The sequence below is a fragment of the Vipera ursinii genome (assembly GCF_947247035.1).
Source record: "Vipera ursinii genome assembly, chromosome: 6".
Taxonomy (NCBI): Eukaryota; Metazoa; Chordata; class Lepidosauria; order Squamata; family Viperidae; genus Vipera; species Vipera ursinii.
The window spans coordinates 88,924,504-88,944,015 of record NC_139515.1 but is presented as its reverse complement, the minus strand read 5'-3'; the positions used below and the strand labels follow the sequence as shown (position 1 = coordinate 88,944,015).

Here is a 19,512-nt window from a genome sequence, read left to right as displayed (position 1 = left end):
TGCAGCCGGCCACGGAGAAAGGAGTTGAACCAGCGCAGAACAGGGCCGGCCCCAAAGGATGCCGCGGTCGATGGGATCGAGGGCCACTGAGCGCTGCCGGAGGGCGAGGGTGGTGGCACTCCCCTCCCCACTCTTGCCGGAGGTCCTCAGCAATTGAGCCCGGCGCTCTCTCTCCCCCAGAACCGGGCCTGAATCCTGGCTGGGGGGTCTCCGTCACCCGGGACCCTTTTCCACAACCATCCCTGGAACGGGGAGCTTGGCAACTGGATGAAAGTTGCCTAGGCAGGCGGGATGCAGGGGTGGCTTTTTTAAGGAGGGGGCCAGCCAGGGATTCCTGAAAAGGACGAGGAGGGAACTGGCAGCTGGGGGCCCTGAGACCCTCCCGGCCCCTGCCCACTTCCGGGCTCCATCAGGCACCAACCGATCCCAGACAGCCAGGCAAGAACTCTCCCAGGTCTTAAGATCCCCGTTTCCCAGTGCCTGAATCTTGGAAGCTGCACCCGGAATTCCTGGACTTCCTTTTCCGGGGAGAAGGTTTGCCAGGAAATCCCTCCTGAGAGGCCCATCCTGAAGCCCAATTCAACTCCACGGAGTAAATAAAGAATCTGTTTCTCCACGATCTCAGGGTGCCTGAGAGGGGTCCCCAAATTCCCAGAGTAGGGGCTTTAGCTGCTAGTTGGAAAACTCAACACCCGGAAAGCACCTCCTAGACCCAGCCCCCCCTCCCACCCCCTTGCCCTCTTTAGTGTGATGCCGCCATCTTGCCCGGGGGGGCACGGGGGTGCCAATTGGCTCTGGGGGAAGGGAAGGGGTGCTGAGGCCCAGCAGGTTCCACCCCCTTCGGATCCAGGGAGGGGGACGGGAGGAAAGCATCTGCGCCTGAGTGGGTGGTCCCACCTAAGAGTCGCCCTCCCCCCTTAAGGCCGAGCCCTGCCACGAAGGGGGCTGGGGGGGTCTTGAGCTTCGGGCCTCGACCGTCTCCTGGGTGCCCCAAGGAAACAAGGCCAGTCGTGCTAGGCAGAATTTATTGGACCTCCAGGCCCATCAGGAGCAGCAAAACCAGATCCTGGCTTCAGAGAGCATCCACTGAGCGAAGGGGGCAGAGAAGAGAAGGCGGCAGGCGGGGGTGGGGTTGGGTGGGGTGGGGGGCTTCCTTGCTTCTCCAGACTTCACACAGCTGGATCTTAATGTGGTAACTGGGACATGCAGATGAAATTATAATCAAGTTCACAGCGAAGAGCGACCCACGTGCGATACCCTGGATAAAAAAGGGAAATTTTGATCACTTTTTGCCGAGATTCCCTGAGAGACCCAGAAGATCTTTTCAGAGTCTCCTCCCTCATTTGCAGGAGGACTGAAGATACCACAGGTGGAGACTCTCCTCTGCTAAAACAGGCTGGGGGTTCAACAGGTTGTTCTAACCCAGATCACTTACCTGGCCATTAAATTTGTTTCATTTATTTTGCCTGTTTTTTTAATTTAATTTGTATTTATTTCTATGTATCCCACCTCTTTCCTTAACACCTAACGCAAGGCAGCAAAGTATCCAACAACCCTTCCTCCTCCTCCTCTTTTCTCCACAACAACAATCCTGTGAGGTGGGTTCGGCTGGGATGGAGAGGCTGGTCCAAAGTCTTCCAGTCGGCTTTAGTGCCTAAGGTGGGACTAGAACTCCCCGTCTCCTGTTTCTAGCCTGATGCCTTAAACAGAGACCAAGTCGGCTTTTAAGCTGCTCCTTTGGTTGGTGTATAATTCGACCAGGCATGTGTTAATATTTCTCTTCTGTACACACACACACACACACACACAATGTGGCCGAGGTTCTTCTCATCGCAATGGGGTGTTGCAAGATTGATCTATATCTGAGCAAGCAAACCAGGCAGGAAAAGCCAGATGCCCTGAGACAATGATGGCCTTTCGGAACAAGGTTAAGACGGAGCTTGTTAGTTGAATTATGGGCTGATGGCCCCGTAACAATTTTCATATAGAGCTCCAGTCTCGTTTTTAATGGATCGTCCCATGGTTGTCTTGTGTTCCCTTGTCTGTAGAGAATGTAGGACTGAGGCAGCTCAGAGATCCAGGAGGATTTAATATACCCCGACACATATGGGTGACATACAATAGAATTAGAACGACGCATGGGGTGTGTGCCGAGTCTCTGTATAAATGGGGAAAGACACCTTCAGCACAATGTGATTGCGAGGCTCCCCGACAGACTATCGAACATACAGTATAGTGAGGGAATGCACTAATAGAAGATACCCAGGAGATTTTAAGGACTTCCTCTGCCTAACAACGGCGGCTACTGACTGGATCTCCAAACTTGACATTAAACTCTGAAATGTTATTTCTGTTTTCCTCTTAGGTTTTATATTGCTTCTTTTTTTAAAAAAAAATTGTTTTAACTGTTCTAACTTGTAAATATGAAGTGCTTTTAATTCTGTGTTTGGCCAGCCATACGCTAAATAAATAAATGTACAGAGTGTGGGACTGAGGCACCTCAGAGATCCAGGAGGTCAAGGAAGGTCACCAGTGGCCAAGGGGTTGCGAGAAGGATCCCTTGGGACCTCATGGAGGGAAGCCCACCCTCCTTGACGTAACACAGTGTGCACCACCACACTGACTTACCTGTATTTTTATTCAGCCCAAAACACCTTGTGTTATACACCACGTTCTCATAAGAGACCGCGGAGCCATCGGTCCAGTGTGAGCTGCATTGCTGGAATGACAAGGAAGCCACATTAGCCAACTGAGGAGGGGGCTCTGGCTATACAGACAGAAAAGTTTAAAAGGGCAGAGCAAATGTATCCTCCTCCTCCCCCTATCTCTTTCTCTCTCTCTTTTTCCTTTCCTCTCCCCCCCTCTCTCTCTCTCCCTCCTTCTCTCTCTCTCTCTCTCTCTCTTTTTCCTTCTCTCTCTCTCTCTCTCTCTTTCCTTCCCTCTCTCTCTCTTTCTCTCTCTCTCTCTCTCTCTCTCCTTCCCTCTCTCTCCTCTCTCTCTCCATGAGCCTCACTTGACCCGGAGCAGCTAAGCAGGGTCACACTTGGTGACCGCTTGGGGAGGGGACAGTCAGGAGATCCAGAGGGAAACGAGGAGGAAACGGCCCGGAGGTGTCCGAGGAGTCACCAGCTCAGCTTGAGGCCACTTTGCCCGATGCCCAACGTGGTGACCGCTCCGAACGACACTCATTGGTCTCCGGAAGAGAAAGCGCCTCAAAGCCCATCAGTCCCTGCATGGGGGAAGCAGAATTAGAACCCAGGGCTACGGGGGACTCTCGGGAAGAGAAAAACATCCTGGATATCTTCAGTCACGTATTCGGATGAGCTACTTCGCTCTTGTTGCCAGAAATTCATATTTCTATTCACAAAGTCACCAGGAGCTGATTTCAACTCCGGGGAAACTCCCCTCCTTTGCAGATGATGGAGCTTTTTTCTAGAGCTGAAAATGCAACAGAGCAGCGGACGAAATCCTGCCGGTGACAGAAACGAGGAATTTCTGTGTTAAATAAAGAGGGGGGAGGAAAGAACAGCCCCCCCCCAGGCCAGGCCTCTAAAGCCCCTGAGTGGAAGGCCCAGCGGAGTCTCCCCCAGGTTTGGGGGCCATCCAAGGCACCCTCAAGAGGGAGGAAGGCCTGGAGGCCGAGATGGGGGCCAGGGCAGGATGCGGCCCTTCAGGAGAGCGCTGGGTCCCCCAGGAGGAGGGAAGGATTGGGTGAGGGGGGGGGAGAGAGAGAGAGACAGGATGGCAGTTCAAGGATTTCTGCCTTGGTTTTCTCGGCCGTTGTCCAAGGCAAGAAGGTTGGAGAGAGAGACCTCGGCTCCTATGGGAAGATTCTCCCAAAACACAACCACAAACCTTTAGAAACAGCAAAGGGGAATCGATACGGATTAGCATTAGGGAGGACCTGCAATCCGTCCTCGACTTACATCAGTTCATTTAATGGCCATTCAAAGTTACAACGTCACTGAAGAAAAAGGGACCTACGACCATTTTTCACACTGCGGCGTCCCTTTGCTCAGAGGATCGAAATTCCAACGCTTGGCAGCTGACTCATATTTATGACGGTCGCAGTGGCCCCAGGATGACATGATCCTTTTTTGCCACCTTCTGATTTACTTCTAATAATTGTGTTATTAACTTACAGTGATTCACTTACCAACTGTGGCCAGAAGTTATAAAATGGGGCTAAACCCCCTTAACAAATTTTCACTTAGCAACAGAAACTTTGGCCTCAGTTGTGTTCATAGGTTGAGGACTACCTGTCTTTGGTCTTCAACCCTCAGTCCAATCCAGACATGGGTCTCGGGTTTCGTCAGGGTCACCAGCTCGGCCACAAAGTTTGCTTTTCCGAGCCATTCGATTGTGGCGAGATGCTTGCCGTTTGATTGCTTCTGACAGAAGTTCTAGGGGAGAAAGACACTTGTTCAGCAGAGAAGCAGATTTGGGTCTATATGGTGTGTTGTGTGTGTGTGTTTGTGTGTGTGTGTGTGTCTTTCTGCCTCCAAGCAGGGCTCTGACTGCCTGATCCTGGCCACCCTCAGGATCTCCTTGAGACCCGCAGTTGCCCTCCCTGAACAGGCAGTTCTTGAGCAAAGCCTCTTTCGGCTTCAGGACCCTCAACAGAGGCCCTGGACTGAACCTGGGACCAGCCTTTGGGGCAGGGGGCTCTGCTGACCCCGCTCTCCGCCCGCTCCCTGTCCTCCTCCTCCTCCTCCTCCTCCTCCTCCTCCTCCTCGTCCTCCTCCTCGTCGTCCTCCTCCTCCTCTGAGTTTCCGAGAGGGAGGAGCGGAAAAAAGAGTTTGCAGAATCTTGGAGGGGGCAAACGCAGCTCAGCCTTCCAGATTTGGGGAGACCTCCCAGCCAGCTACTGCCCGGCTCTTCAGAGCATCAGAGACCTCCAGGCACACTCGGGCCTCACCTCTGCGGGATAACAGCCTCACAGAGAGGGAAGGGCCCTTGGAGGTCTTCTAGTCCACCCCCTACCTCATTCCGGACAAAGGGCTGTCCAGGAAGGGGGAGGCTGCCTAACTGGACTAGAGACCTCCCTAATCCCCCCCCAACGCCTCTCACTTCTCCAGCCTGAAATGGGTTTTGACAGGTCTCTGATCCCTCCGTTGGCGTCTGCCAAAACCTGCTTTCTCCTCCCCCAAAAGGAAGCCAAGAGCCAACTGGACTAGTGGGGGAGGCACCAGGCTCGCAGCCAGGAGGCGGGAGTTCTAGTCCCACCTGAGGTGTGAAAGTCGCCGGGTGACTTTGGGGTGGTCCCTCCCTCTCAGACCAGTCCACCTCACAGGGTTGTTGTTCAAAGGGGTTCAGAGGAAGAGTCCTCGGGATATCTGCGTCTCAGAGGTCCCCAAAATTGGGGGCTTTGCTCCCTTTTTGAACCCCCAGCCGAGTCTCCCTCCATCTCCTCGTAGCCAGAGGGGACCTGGGGGCTTTGCAAGGCTCTCCCTGGACATCTCCCCTGCCTGGGCTGGGAGATCCACAGGGACACAAAGACGTCTCACCTCTGCATCTTCCCAGGTCTTTTGTTCTTTGAAGACTTTGTAGCAATGCCCTTCATAGAAGGACCAACCAGGGAGACAATCCTGATCAGCTCCAGTTCCTGTGTGGGAAGACAAGACGCCCAATGAGGAGAGAGGAGGAGGAGGTGTGGAGGGAGGGAGAAAGAGGGGAGTAGGAGGGGGTAGGAGAAGGAGGGGGAGAGCTGGGTCTATGGACCACGCTTAATCTGCTGTGTTGAGGACAATAAATTGCAACTGACTTGCAGCTTTCTTTGCAGATTGTCCAAATCTCGGTTAGAGTTAACCCCGGTTTAATTCCTTGGAAGCTGCATGTCTGCTGTGACTCTGTCCATGTTGGTTGCTTTTTTCATTCAGTGAACGGTACAAAGTCGGAAATTGGGTTCCTTCACGAATAGATTAACCCAGACATGTCAAACACAAGGCCCGGGGGCCAGATCCGGCCCGCGAAGTGGTTTCATGCGGCCCGCGAAGCCATCCTGGAAACAGTGAGGGAACAGCCCCCACTGCCTTGGCCCTGGCCCAGAGACCCTCCTTCCGCCAGAGACCCTCAGATCTGTCCCACTCCTGCCCAGGCCCCCATAGGCACCCTTGATGCCAACGATGTAGAGCTGGCCACGCCCACCCAGTAGGCCATACACACTTTAGCCACGCCCACCCAGTAGGCCACGCCCACCCAGGCCATACCCACCCGGCCCCCTAAGGGCGACCGCAATGCTGATGCGGCCCTCAATGAAATTGAGTTTGACACCCCTGGATTAACCTTTGCAGACCTGCCTGGGCCTCAGGTCCCAACTGAGCCAATGTGGCTTAGTGGTTAGAGCACCTGGATAGAAAGCGGGAGACCAGGAGTTCTAGCCCTGGAAGTTAGCTGGGCGACTTTGGGCCAATCACAAGGAGACGGGGAGTTCTAGTCCTGCCTTAGTCACGAAACCAGGGTGACTTTGCATCAATCACTTTCTGCTTAATCCACCTCACAGGGTTGTTGTTGTGGGAAAACTGAAGGAGGAAAGAATATCAGCTATTTTCGCTCCCTTGAACTATTGGTAATAATAATAATAATAATAATAATAATAATAATAATAATAATAATAATAATAATAATAATAATAATAATAATAATAATAATAATTTATTTATTTATTTAATTCAATTTATATACCGCCCTTTTCCTGAAGGACAGGGCAAAATTAAAAAAATACAATATAAAAATTAAAATAAAATTAAATCAATAGCCCCAAAATTTAAAATTAGAATTTAAAAACCTTAAAACCCCTCAGTCCAGGCCAACTAACTCAAAAAGCCAGGTTTTTAGGTCCCAGCGAAACGAGCGAAGGTTGGGGGCAATCCAGAGTTCCACCGGCAATTGATTCCATAGGGCAGGCGCGCCCACAGAAAATGCCCTCCCCCTGGGGATCGCCCGCCAGCATTCCTTGACCGGCGGTACCCTGAGGAGGCCCTCCCTGTGGGAGCGCACAGGACAATGGGGAGTTGATGCTGGCAGCAGGTGCTCCTTTAGATAATCCGGGCCCATGCCATTTAGGGCTTTATAGGTCATCACCAGCACCTTGAATCTCACCCGGAGGGCAACTGGATGCCAATGCAGCTCATGGAGAAGAGGTGTTACACGGGAGTATCGGGAGACTCCCATCACAACTCGCGCGGCTGCATTCTGCACCAGCCGAAGCCTCCGTGTGGTCCTCAAGGGCAGCCCCATGTAGCGAGCGTTGCAGTAGTCTAAACGAGAGGTCACGAGCACATGAGTGACTGTACGCAGGGCATCTTGGTCCAGATAGGGCCGCAACTGGCGCACCAGGCGAACCTGGGCAAAAGCCCCCCTGGCCACGGCTCCTATATGATCTTCCAAACTGAGCCGTGAGTCCAGAAGGACACCCAAGTTGCGGGCCCTATCAACGGAGGGTAACACCTCACCCACTATAGTTAGCGATGGAAAAGACTGGTTAATCCAAGATGCCGGTATGCACAGCCACTCAGTCTTGGTGGGATTGAGTCGAAGCCTGTTTCTCCCCATCCAAACCTGGACCGCCTCCAGGCAACGGGACATCACGGCGAGGGCATCACTGGGTTGGTTCGGGGTGGAAAGAAAAAGTTGGGTATCATCAGCATACTGATGATACCCCACCCCGAAATAATAATAATAATAATAATAATAATAATAATAATAATAATAATAATAATAATAATAATAATAAGAATAAGAATAAGAATAAGAATAAGGAGAAGGAGAAGGAGAAGGAGAAGAAGAAGAAGAAGAAGAAGAAGAAGAAGAAGAAGAAGAAGAAGAAGAAGAAGAAGAAGAAGAAGAAGAAGAAGAAGAAGAAGAAGAAGAAGAAGAAGAAGAAGAAGTTGGAAGGGACCTTGGAGGTCATCTAGTCCAACCCCCTCCTCAGGCAGGAAACCCTATACCATTGTAGACGAATGGCTGTCCGGTCTCTTCTTAAAAACTTCCAGTGTTGGAGCATTCACCACTTCTGGAGGCAGGTTGTTCCACTGATTAATTGTTCTAACTGTCAGGAAGTTTCTCCTTAGTTCTAGGTTGCTTCTCTCCTTGATTAGTTTCCATCCGTTGCTTCTTGTCCTGCCTTCAGGAACTTTGGAGGATAGCTTGACTCCCTCTTCTTTGGGGCAGCCCCTGAGATATTGGAAGACTGCTATCATGTCCCCCCTCGTCCTTCTCTTTGTTAAACTAGACAGGCCCAATTCCAGCAAATTTTTGGTCAAAGAATGCAATAAGGTTTGTCTGGCATGATCTGTTTTTGACAAACCCATGTTGGCTTTTAGTGATAACTTTGTTCGCATCAAGGTGTTCACTGATTTGTTGTTTGATTATCTTTTCCAGAATCTTCCCAGGTATTGAGGTCAGGCTGATAGGTCTATAGTTTCCTGGATCTATTTTTTCCCCTTTTTTGAAGATGGGAACTACATCAGCTCTCTTCCAGTCCTCTGGTAGTTCCCCAGTGCTCCAGGATCTTTGAAAAATATAGTTCAGTGGTTCTGAGATCACGTCTGCCAGTTCCTTGAGAACCTTGGGGTGTAATCCATCTCTTCCTGGTGATTTGAACTCGTCTAGGCTGGACAGGTGCTCACTTACCATTTTCTTGCCTATCTTAACTTGCGTTTCTATTCTGTTTTTTATGGCACTGGTTTTGGTAGGTTGCACTGTTTTTTCCGTTTGTGTAAAGACAGATGCAAAAAATGAGTTAAATAGTTCTGCTTTCTCCCATAATAATAATAATAAATGCATAAATAAATAAAAACCGTGAAGCTTCTTGAGCAATTCAGACTTAACAAGAATTATCCCGACTTTGGTTGCAACCTATCCAGACTACTGCAATGTCCTTGATGTGGGGCTTCCCTTGAACTATAGCACTTAAAAACGTTGTGCTCGCCGAGCCAGGAATATGCTCGACCCTTCCAAGTGGCTGAAATAGATACTGCCCTGAAGAATGTCAAAGCTGGAAAATCTCCTGGTTTTGATGGAGTAATGCCTGAATTTATCATCCATTCTGGGCCTCGCACAAGAGAATGGCTGGCAAAATTCTACACAGATATCCTAACTTCCAGTAAGCTCCCTCCAGAATTTAAGAGAACCAAGGTAATCGGTATATTAAAACCTGGAAAAGAAAGCAACAAGCCAGAAAACTATCGCCCCATTGCTCTGTTAAGTGTTTGTTATAAACTACTTGAAAGGTTGATACTTAACAGAATTGGACAGAAAATTAACGAACAAATACCGATTGAACAGGCTGGGTTTAGATCTTATCGGAGCTGTGCCGATCAAGTCCTTAGTCTTACTAGCCACATTGAAAGCAGCTATCAGAACAAATTGAAAACATCTGTTGTATTTGTGGATCTCACAGCAGCATATGATACGGTGTGAAGGGATGGTCTGTGAGATGATCTCACGAGTACGATGGATCGTTAAGGTGCTTCCAAGCAAAAGGCATCACGCAGAGATGCAATCATATTAGCTTTATTCAATGATAGCTCAAAGAGAAAGAAATACTTGGCATGAAAGCATTCATGCCTGCATGTGAGAGAGAAATAAAATAAAAGCAAGCTAGCATTACATAACTAAAACAGAAGAAGAACTAGGAGCTAGGAGTAGAATCTTAAGAAGCTAGAACTAGAAGTAGAACAAAGAGCAGCCCCTCGCGCAGAGGTATTTATGGGGGGTCTTGGTCCCTCCCTGACCATAAAACACTCTGCCAATGGGGTCTGTCGGGGTCTGAGACCCTTGGCTCATCAGTGGAAGCAAAGAAGCCTCTTTGCCTCCATCTGATGACCCTTTGGGAAACTGCCATGGCTGGCACAAAACATCTAACATGGTCTATTAAGCAAATTCCTCCACACTGTCCCTTGTAGGACCATGGGCCGCCTAATAAATGTTCTGTACCAGCCTGCTACCGGCCCTGCAGCAAAAGCAGGGACAACCCCTTTACAAACGGCAAGAGGGTGGAATAAAGCCTGCCAAATTTATTCACATAAAACAGACACCAACCATGAAACAGGAGCTAAGAAACAGGAACTATCCAAGCGGTTGCCTTCAGCAAACCAGCCCTCCCACACATTCCCCTTATATACAGTTCAGGGCGTGGCCTCTCTCTGCCTCCTTCCGAGGTGCCCCATTGCCTTCCTCTGTTTACTCCTGATTGACTGCCTCCTGTGTCGGGCATCCTTGAACAGGGCCAGCTGTGGGTCATCTTCATCCACGCTGTCAGGCTCACACAGCTGGGTCTGCGTCGTGACCAGATGAGAGGGGCCTGGCTGAGGGCTCTCATCAAGCTGTCCAACCCCCTCAGCAAGCTCTTCAACACCCCCCTCCTCCTCCTCCTCTGAGTCGTCTGACCCAACTGCCAAACCCACAGGCTGACCCTGAATCACAACAATAAATAACATGCTCTCAGCAAAGGACCTTTCAAGTCATCATGGGCGATAAAATTAGTAAGCAAAGGCATCTGAATAATGGACTCCCTCAGGGCTCTGTATTGGCCCCATCCTTATTCAACTTATATATTTCCGATATACCACCCACCCTATCAACAAAGTTCTCTCACGCTGATGACTTGGCATTAGCATATAGCCACAAGGACATCAAAGTTACAGAAGGTGTACTTACAGCTGACCTTACAACTCTGAGCACATACTTCCACCAATGGAGGTTAATCCCAAGCGAAAGTAAGACAGTCACATCATGTTTCCACCTTAATAATAAACTGGCAAAAAGAGAATTCAATGTATACCTCAATAACAAATTGCTCCCATATGAGGCAACTCCAAAATACCTGGGGGTCACCTTAGACAGGACCCTGTCTTTTAAAAAACATATTCAGAATATGGCTGCCAAGGTTAACAGCAGAAACAACATCCTGCAAAAACGACACGGAACAACTTGGGGAGCTTCAGCTCCAACTCTTCGATGCGCAGCCCTTGGGCTTTGCTGCTCTGTAGCGGAATACTGCGCACCTGTATGGATAAACAGCTCACATACAAGACTTGTTGATGTTCAACTCAACCATACGATGAGATTAATTACTGGGTGCATAAAATCTACACCTATTCACTGGCTACCAGTTCTTAGCCACATACTTCCCCCCCACTTACGACGACAAGAAGCTCTCATTCGGGAATATAGTAAGATCCTTCTAAACTCCTCTCTACCCATTCATGCCTGTACTTATGATCTCTTAAGATGTCGATTAAAGTCAAGAAATCCACCACTCCTCAAAGCGCTTAAGCTGCTGGCCAAACATCAGAGCAGTATACAAAAGTGGATGGAAGCATGGAATAGCTATACCTCTCAAGATATTTCTGAGCATATTAATCCTAATAGTATACCTCCAGGATTTAATCTACCCCGACACATATGGGTGACATACAATAGAATTAGAACGACTCATGGGGTGTGTGCCGATTCTCTGTATAAATGGGGAAAGACACCTTCAGCACAATGTGATTGCGAGGCTCCCCGACAGACTATCGAACATATAGTGAGGGAATGCACTAATAGAAGATACCCAGGAGATTTTAAGGACTTCCTCTGCTTAACAACGGCGGCTACTGACTGGATCTCCAAACTCGACATTAAACTCTGAAATGTTATTTCTGTTTTCCTCTTAGGTTTTATAATTGCTTCTTTTTTAAAAAAATTATTTTAACTGTTCTAACTTGTAAATATGAAGTGCTTTTAATTCTCTGTGTGACCAGCCATACGCTAAATAAATAAATTCCCTTGAAAGCCTCCTGAGTATGCAAAGGAAGGGGGATCAGGTGTGTTAGATGTTTTTGTGCCAGCCATGGCAGTTCCCCAAAAAGGTCATCAGATGGGAGCAAAGAGGCATCTTTGCTCCCACTGGTGGGTCAGGGTTCCCCGGCCCCTGCAGCCCCATTGGAGAGAGTTAATTGGTAAGGGAGGGGCTGAGGACCCCCCATAAAAACCTCTGCTCAGGGGCTGCTCTTGTGTGCTCTCTTTGTTCTCTCTTCTGCTTGCTTACTTGCTGATCCATGAGCTCAATCCAGGCATGGATGCCTCCATGCCAGGGAACTCTTTCTATTTACTTTATCGTTAAATAAAGCTTTGACTGATTGCATCCCTGCGTGCTGCCTTTTACTTGGAAGCACCTTAACGAACCATCAATCTCGTGAGGCCATCTCACAAATTGGTAGCAGAGGATGGTTTAAGGCAATGCTTCCAAGCCAGCAGCTACAAGCAAGATGCCTGGAGGTTCTAGCAAGAACCCATTTGAGACGGATGGCAGGAGATCCCCGATTGTGACCAGGAGTCTTCAATCAAGAACGGCAGCCCTGCATCCAGCCCCCGACGCGAGCTCCGCTCCAGGTGAGAGCACAGATGACCTCTATTCCCCCAGAGGACCCAGCGGAGCGCCAGGGACCCCTTCGCATGCCTCCCCACAGCTGCAAGCCACAGAGGGAAGCATGGAAGGCTTACAGTCCGCCCAAGACAGGCGCCGCATGGACCAGATGACTGACCAGGAACGCAAGGAGCTGCTCCTAACGCTCCTTGCAGCACAAAGGATGCCACAAGCCTCTCCACGAGGGATGCCAGCGCAGGGGGCCTCTAGACACCGGGTAAGTCCTTCCCCAGTGCCCATGAGGCCCCCTAACATGGCGCCGGCCACCCTGACAGACCCCGGGACCCCAGAGCCTTTGGTGGGAAATTTCCCGCCAAACTGTGATCTGCAACTTCTGGGGCCAACCGGAAACAAGATGGCGGCCCCCAGGACACCCACGTGGCTTGATAGGCCTCAGCCAAGCCTTGAGGCCCAGCAATTGGTGGCATCCAGCCTAAACAGCATGGAAACCCCCCGGTCCTCCCCACCGGAAAGCCTCAAGGCCTATGATGGCATCGAAGCCTACCCAGCCGAGACTGCTACAGCAGGGCTTGAAGCAGCCATCCAGGTCCTGGTTGTGGCCCTGGAAGCCAAAAAGACCGCGGCCTCGACATCAGGGGTAGCCAGCCTCCCTCGCTACCCCCAGGAGCCTCCTGGAGGAGCTCCGAGGCCTCCAACCCTCTCCCCGGGGCCTAACTGCCAGGAGGCATCCAGCCTGGAGCCCCCCAGCTACATCCTGCAACCCCAGAGGGCCCCCAGTGAACCTCCGGGCCCTCCGGCCTACTTTTCGCCACCGCCCAAACGCCCTGCTTGCCAGATGGTCTTCAGGGGGCCTCCGGACGAGGCCCCCTCCTCCAGAGCTGTCTTCAGCCGCCTCCAGGGTCTTCAGGACCAGTGATGGGCTCCTCCAGGCGATCCTGGGCATCCCTGTGCCATCCCGGCCCCATCCTGCAGCCTTCGCCCCCCGGCAAGTGTTCCAGTGGTGGTGGTGGGGGGTTCCGGAGGAATCTTCGGGGCTTCTGTGGCCTTCAGCCCCTCTCCAGGACCAAATGCCAGCCTACAGGCCCAGGGCTGGGCCTGGCACAGAGGCAGAGAGAGATACGTCCGCTCCCTCTACCTCCCGGGCTCAAATGAATTCTGAGCATGCTCAGTCGGAGCCATCCAAAAATCAGAGAAAAATACCACCACCTGCCAGCAGAGGGATCTCTCTTCCATTCACCTCAATGGAGGGCTCTCAGATGTATAGACATGGACAAAAGGCTAAGGAAAATTCCCTTTCATCTGCTTCTGCCCTCCCAAATAATTTTGAAAAACTGCAACTTGGGGGGGAGAATTACAGCAGTTGGAGTAGAGATGTGCAAGTATGTCTATTGAAGGATGGGACTCTAGAGATGGTTCTGGATCCTCCACCCCTTTGGACCCCAAGAACAGTGGTATCATAGACAAGCATATACCACTCTACTGAGCTCACTGGATGGCAACCTGTACCCCAGCATTCCAGATGGGCTCACAGCTGGTGAAGTTTGGGGGTTATTACACAATTTATTCAACAGCGACAGCATCGGTTCGATCACCAGACTCAAAACTGAATTTTACACCACCAGACTGAGGTTTGGGGCTAACATGGCCGAGCACCTGGGAAAATTGAAGGCGCTCAGGGCAGAACTGATGTCCAGAGACTACCTTGTACCTGAGGCGAACATGGTCGCTGTCATTCTGGCTTCCCTGGACAAAAATTGGAGCAGTTTCATTGTTTCACTGGAGGGGACCAGGAAGGAAGCCATGACTCTATCCTACCTCGCAGGGAGGCTCATTGAGGAAGATAGAAGGCACAGAGATGCAGGAGAATACGCCAGAGCCACCACCCAGCGAGCCAGCAGGTGGCACCACAGCTCAGAGCAGGTTAATGCTCTACTTAAGTGTTTCATCTGTGGCTCTGAGGGGCATCTGAAGAAGGACTGCCCCCATTACCAACAAGGCCCCAAGTGCGGTCCCAATCAAGGAAGGGGCAAGGGGCAAGGAAGGGGGCGTGGCGGGGGCAAAGGTAGTGCCAAGGGCAATTTTGTGCATACTTGTCCTCTCACCCCCCACCACAAAGGCTGATAGCCCCACTGACTTATGGTTACTGGACTCTGGAGCTTCATCTCACATTACCAATATGAAACAAGGGTTTAAAAGGTTAAAGAAAATTAACTCATCTGTCATGGTGGCCAATGGTGATAAGGCTTTGGTTGTTGGGGAGGGCACTGTCTCTGTACCCGGACTGGGAAAAGTTGAAGGGGTATTGCATGCTCCCTCCATTGCCAACAACCTATTAAGCATTATCAAATTATGTGACAATGACAGGGTGGAAGTTTTATTTCGCAAAGGGGGAGGTCATGTCACCCGGAACCAGAGGGTCATTGGAAGTATTGCCATCATAAATGGTTTGCCATACTTCTCCCCTGAGAACCCAACCACAGAGGACAGTCCACCGGGTGCCACCTCAGAAGGGGCCTGCACATGAAAAGAGAGAAACCCCCCACAGCCAGCCCCAAGGCTGTCTAAGGAGTGCAAGGCCGAAGCGGTTGCACCCAAGCCACCTCAGCCAGCCCCACGGCTTTCCAAGGGCAGTGTGGACAAGAAACCCGAACCTCAGCAAGCACCTACAGCACCGCTCAAGGCAACCAGAGCCAAGAAGGTGTCAGTGGGGAATCCGCTCCATGATAAGTGTGCCCATCTCTTACACCGAAGATTAGGTCATGCGAGCTTCCCTGTGGTTAAAAAGTTGGGAGAATTTGCTGAGGGAGTCCAGCTCAAGGATTGTGAGGTGTTCCTGGACTGTGCCATCTGTAAGAGGGCAAAGAGGAAGGCTGCCCCCATCCCTAAGGTGTCACTGCATAAGGCCCAATACCCATACCAACTAGTACATGTTGATTTGGTTGGGCACATCGCATCTGTCAACTGCGTTGTGGTCACCCCAAAATCCTTCTCTGACATCCAGGAGCTGCCCATCGAAGAACAGGAGAAATGGCAGCTCGCGATGGAGCAGGAGATGGCGAGCCTGAAAAAGCTCAAGGTCTTCACCCCCCAGCAACCACCAAAGGAGAGGAAAGTCATTGGCACAAGGTGGGTTTTCAAGGCCAAACCACTTGCCAATGGCCTCTACCTGTATAAGGCCCGTTTGATAGCTCAGGGGTTCGCCCAGCGCTACATGGAGGACTACGTAGAGACGTACTCCCCAACCATCCGGGCAGAGAGCGTCAAGGCTGCCCTCATAACTGCAGCCGCTCTGGGGGAGGAAGTCTTCCAATTCAACATCCAGACGGCTTACCTCCACGCCAACTTGGACCGGCAGGTCTATGTGAGGGCCCCTCCTGGCTACCAGCAGAAAGGGGGAAACACATGACTACTCCGGAAATGGTTATATGGCCTCAAGCAGTCGGGGAAACTATGGTACGACTGCCTTAGAAAAAGTTTAGAATGAGTTGGTTTCAATGCATCCCATGCAGATGAATGTGTTTTCACACGCAACTCCAAGGGTACCACAGAACGGGTGTTAGTTTATGTGGACAACCTCCTATATGTAGGGCCTGACAAGGAAGGGTGTGATGAATTTGCCAAGGCCCTGGGGAAAAAGTTTACCCTGAAGTCTTTGGGGCGGGTTGACAAGTACTTGGGTGTGCACATTTTGGCCACTAAGGAGGGGTTCGCCCTATCTCAGAAAGAAAAGATTGAGGATTTATTGGCCAAATGCAAAATGGCAGAATCTAACCCAACGCATAGCCCGATACAAAGTGACTATTACAATCACACTCACAAGGACGGTCCTGAGTTCACAGATAATAAGCTTTACAGATCTGTGATTGGCTCCTTGCTATATATCAGCAATTGGAGCAGGTCTGACATAGCTTTAGCTGTGAATCTACTGTCCAGGCATGTGGAACACCCAAAGGATTTCCACTGGACTGCTGTTAAGAGGGTACTTAGGTACCTCAGGGGCACGATCGATGCTCTCCTTGTGCTGGAGCCAGAGAAGGGGAAGACGGCCCAGCTCTCCGCTTACTCAGACGCAGACTGGGCTGGTGACAGCAAGAGTAGATGGAGCACCTCTGGTTTCCTCATATTGCTAAATGGCTGTCCTATCCATTGGCATGTTAGGCAGCAAAAATTTGTTTCTTGCTCCATGGCCGAGGCTGAATATGCCAGCCTGTCAGACACGGCCAATGATTTGATTTGGTTCAATGCTCTGATAACGAGCATCTGGGCATCTCCTCCTCTGCCCATCCAAATTCAAGAGGATAATACGGCTGCAATTGCAACCTCGGGGGCATATGCAGTGGGCTCTAGGTCCTGCCACATAGACATACGCTATAAAAATGTCAGGCAGCTTGCCAAGATGGGATTTATACATGTTGAGCATTGTAATACAACTGACCAGATAGCTGACCTGTTCACCAAACCTGTTCCCATTGACCGGCACAACCTTCTGTGTAAGCGTTTGGTTTGGTCTTCTGAACGTGTACATGCATGTCTATGACACCTGCTCGCCCCCTCACACACATTCACTGGTCCCTGTCATTGGCTGGCAAGAAGGGGAATTGTTAGATGTTTTTGTGCCAGCCATGGCAGTTCCCCAAAAAGGTCATCAGATGGGAGCAAAGAGGCATCTTTGCTCCCACTGGTGGGTCAGGGGTCCCCGGCCCCTGCATCCCCATTGGAGAGAGTTAATTGGTAAGGGAGGGGCTGAGGACCCCCCATAAAAACCTCTGCTCAGGTGCTACTCTTGTGTGCTCTCTTTGTTCTCTTTTCTGCTTGCTTACTTGCTGATCCATGAGCTCAATCCAGGCATGGATGCCTCCATGCCAGGGAACTCTTTCTATTTACTTTATCATTAAATAAAGCTTTGACTGATTGCATCCCTGCATGCTGCCTTTTACTTGGAAGCACCTTAACGAACCATCGGTCTCATGAGGCCATCTCACAAGGTGGGTCTGTCATAAAGGATCCCCTCTCGCCTCCTGGGTGCCCCCAAACAACTACAGGGGTTCAGTGGCAGATTTCCAGTGGGGCTGCCCCCCTGCTCCCCCCCATCCAAGAAGGGCCCCTCTAAAGATGCCCCCAGCATGGGCTCAGCTCTTCAGCAGATGGGGAAGGGTCTCCTGACGCCTTGTGTGACCCCCATGGAGAGAAATCCCTAGCAAGAGGTGGGGGAGGGGCACTCTACTTTTAATTCATCAATGCAAGCATTTTGCCCAAGTGTTTAACTTCATTCTTAATTAATTCATTCTGCATCTCAATGGTGTGGTTTTGTATCGTTGCTCGCAGTCCCGAGTCTTGGGGCGAAGAGAGAAGCTGGGATCCGAAGGGCAGAATGAGCCAAACAGGAATAAAAGCTACTTTGGGGAGAGGATTCGGGGGGGGTGTCAAATGAGGAAGGGGTTGGAGATGCAAAAGCTTTGGCCTCTCCGGACACGAGAGACCCTGCTCGAACTCACCACTCAGGGAGAGGAACACGACCAGCAAGCCGAAACTGACGGAGATGAATCGCCCCATGGTCTTCCTTCCTTCCCTGCAGAGAGAACTGGGGGGGGAGAGAAAGGCAAGGGGGTGAAATGGGGTGAAGTCCAACCTGTGGCCAAGCTGGGAGTCCCACACTTTGCTTTGCACTTTTACCCCTGCCCAGCTGGACCCCGTTTCTCCCTCCTTCTGGCAGCATCCTTGGGGGTGGGGGTCACAGGGGATGCTGCATTGCTACGTACAGGACAGAAGCCCCCCCCAAAGGCTCTCCTCTTTCTCTTCCCAGAGATCCCCCTGGTAGATCACTTGCACACCTCCTCCCGCAGATCCCCTGCTGAAACCTGGACATTGCCTGCAGTCCCCTGAAAGAGGTTTCTTCAGGTGGGGGGGGAGAGAGAGACAGGGGGGGGCAATAGGGATCTCATGGAGGGGCATCACCTGTCAGGTGCCCACAGGTGGGAGAGCCACACTCACCTGTCCCTCGGCCTCCACAGGTAGCAAATCAGCTGAGAGGCAACTCCTGGCTTTTCTCCTGTGAAGGGAACGGAGGCATTTATAGGCAACGCAAGGGGGGGGATTTCTGGGGGGGGGAAAGTTTGTGGGAAAGTCTCTGTGTGGGAAAGGATTTTTGTGCCTAGGGATCAGGAAGTAGCTTGTTTGCACAAAACAGGTTGACGGGTTTACTCTCTGCCAAGACGTAGAGGTAACCTTGCAGTTTGAAATGTTCCCTGAGGTCGTCCAGCCCAGTCCCTGCTCAGTCCAAAGGAAAGCACCCCGGATACGTGGCTGATTAGCCCCCACCCCTTCAGGGCATCCAGACCATGGGACCCCCCCACCTCCTCTGGGTCTTGGGGCTGCTGTTGACAAGCTGACTTTCCCTTTTTCTGAGTGAGATTATTCTAACTCTCCTAGAGAACCTGCAGGAATGAACAGATCCCTGAGCTGGGTGTTTCTTTGCAGACATTTCCTGACCCAAATACAGAACATCATCAGTGCTAGAAGAGAGTGAGTTTCTGGAGGGGAGGAGGAGGGGGGGAGGAGGACTCATTGGGCTGCTACCTGCCATGCTTCAGTCCTGCCTCCCCCCCAGTTTGGAAAACTTTCTTCCTGGATTTTGCCCCCCAATGGCCCAGCTTGAACCGTTTTCTGCCCAAGTCAGCAAAGGAGGCATTTATGAGCTGGGGAGGGCCGGGGGGAGGGGATTTGCCACCATCATCCTGCAACTGGTTGTGTGCAACCTTCTCCCACATCGCTGCTTTGCAATTGTGCAAAACCAGCCGTTCACCACCGGTTGCTCTGCACTACAGCTCCCATGTTCCTTGGCCAGGAGGCCCTTTCATTTGGCTTCTTTGATGGGGGGAGGTGGCTGCTCAAGCGAATCCCAGCCATGGGGTTGACTATTTGGTTGTTTGGGGGGGGGAGGGAGCAAGCTGGGCCTCTGGGAACCAGGCTCAGGGGTCCACAGGTGCTTCCTCAGCCTTGGCCATTTAGGCGGCCTGGACTTTACCTCCCAGAATCCCCCAGTCTCGGCCTTGTCCCAGTCCAGGCAGCAACCCTGAACTGAAGGGACCCCCGGCTTCTGCCCGGGGCCAGGAGGTGGGGGGGAGGGAGCCTTGAAA

The 19,512-nt window shown here is 51.2% G+C and overlaps 1 protein-coding gene across 1 annotated transcript; it reads right to left on the bottom strand.

Moving 5' to 3' along the window:
• Window positions 1–990: 990 nt before the first annotated feature.
• LOC310642449 (snaclec A12) lies at window positions 991–18,422 on the bottom strand. The gene is made up of 6 exons (XM_083366172.1): window positions 18,368–18,422; window positions 17,872–17,957; window positions 5,508–5,605; window positions 4,260–4,403; window positions 2,629–2,719; window positions 991–1,258 (listed from the first exon to the last, which is right to left on the bottom strand). The coding sequence occupies exons 2-6, from the start codon at window positions 17,927–17,929 to the stop codon at window positions 1,185–1,187; spliced, it is 465 nt and encodes a 154-aa protein (XP_083222298.1). The 5' UTR covers window positions 17,930–17,957; window positions 18,368–18,422; the 3' UTR covers window positions 991–1,184.
• Window positions 18,423–19,512: the final 1,090 nt, after the last annotated feature.

What these genes read in the sequence shown, in the direction of transcription:
- LOC310642449 (XM_083366172.1), bottom strand. Translation starts at nt 17,929, where the DNA reads ATGGGGCGATTCATCTCCGTCAGTTTCGGCTTGCTGGTCGTGTTCCTC. An exon ending in CGTGTTCCTCTCCCTGAGTG is followed by an intron (nt 5,606 to 17,871) that starts GTGAGTTCGAGC and finishes CTTCCCACACAG; the next exon opens with GAACTGGAGCTGATCAGGAT. An exon ending in TGGGCTGAATAAAAATACAG is followed by an intron (nt 1,259 to 2,628) that starts GTAAGTCAGTGT and finishes TTTTTTATCCAG; the next exon opens with GGTATCGCACGTGGGTCGCT.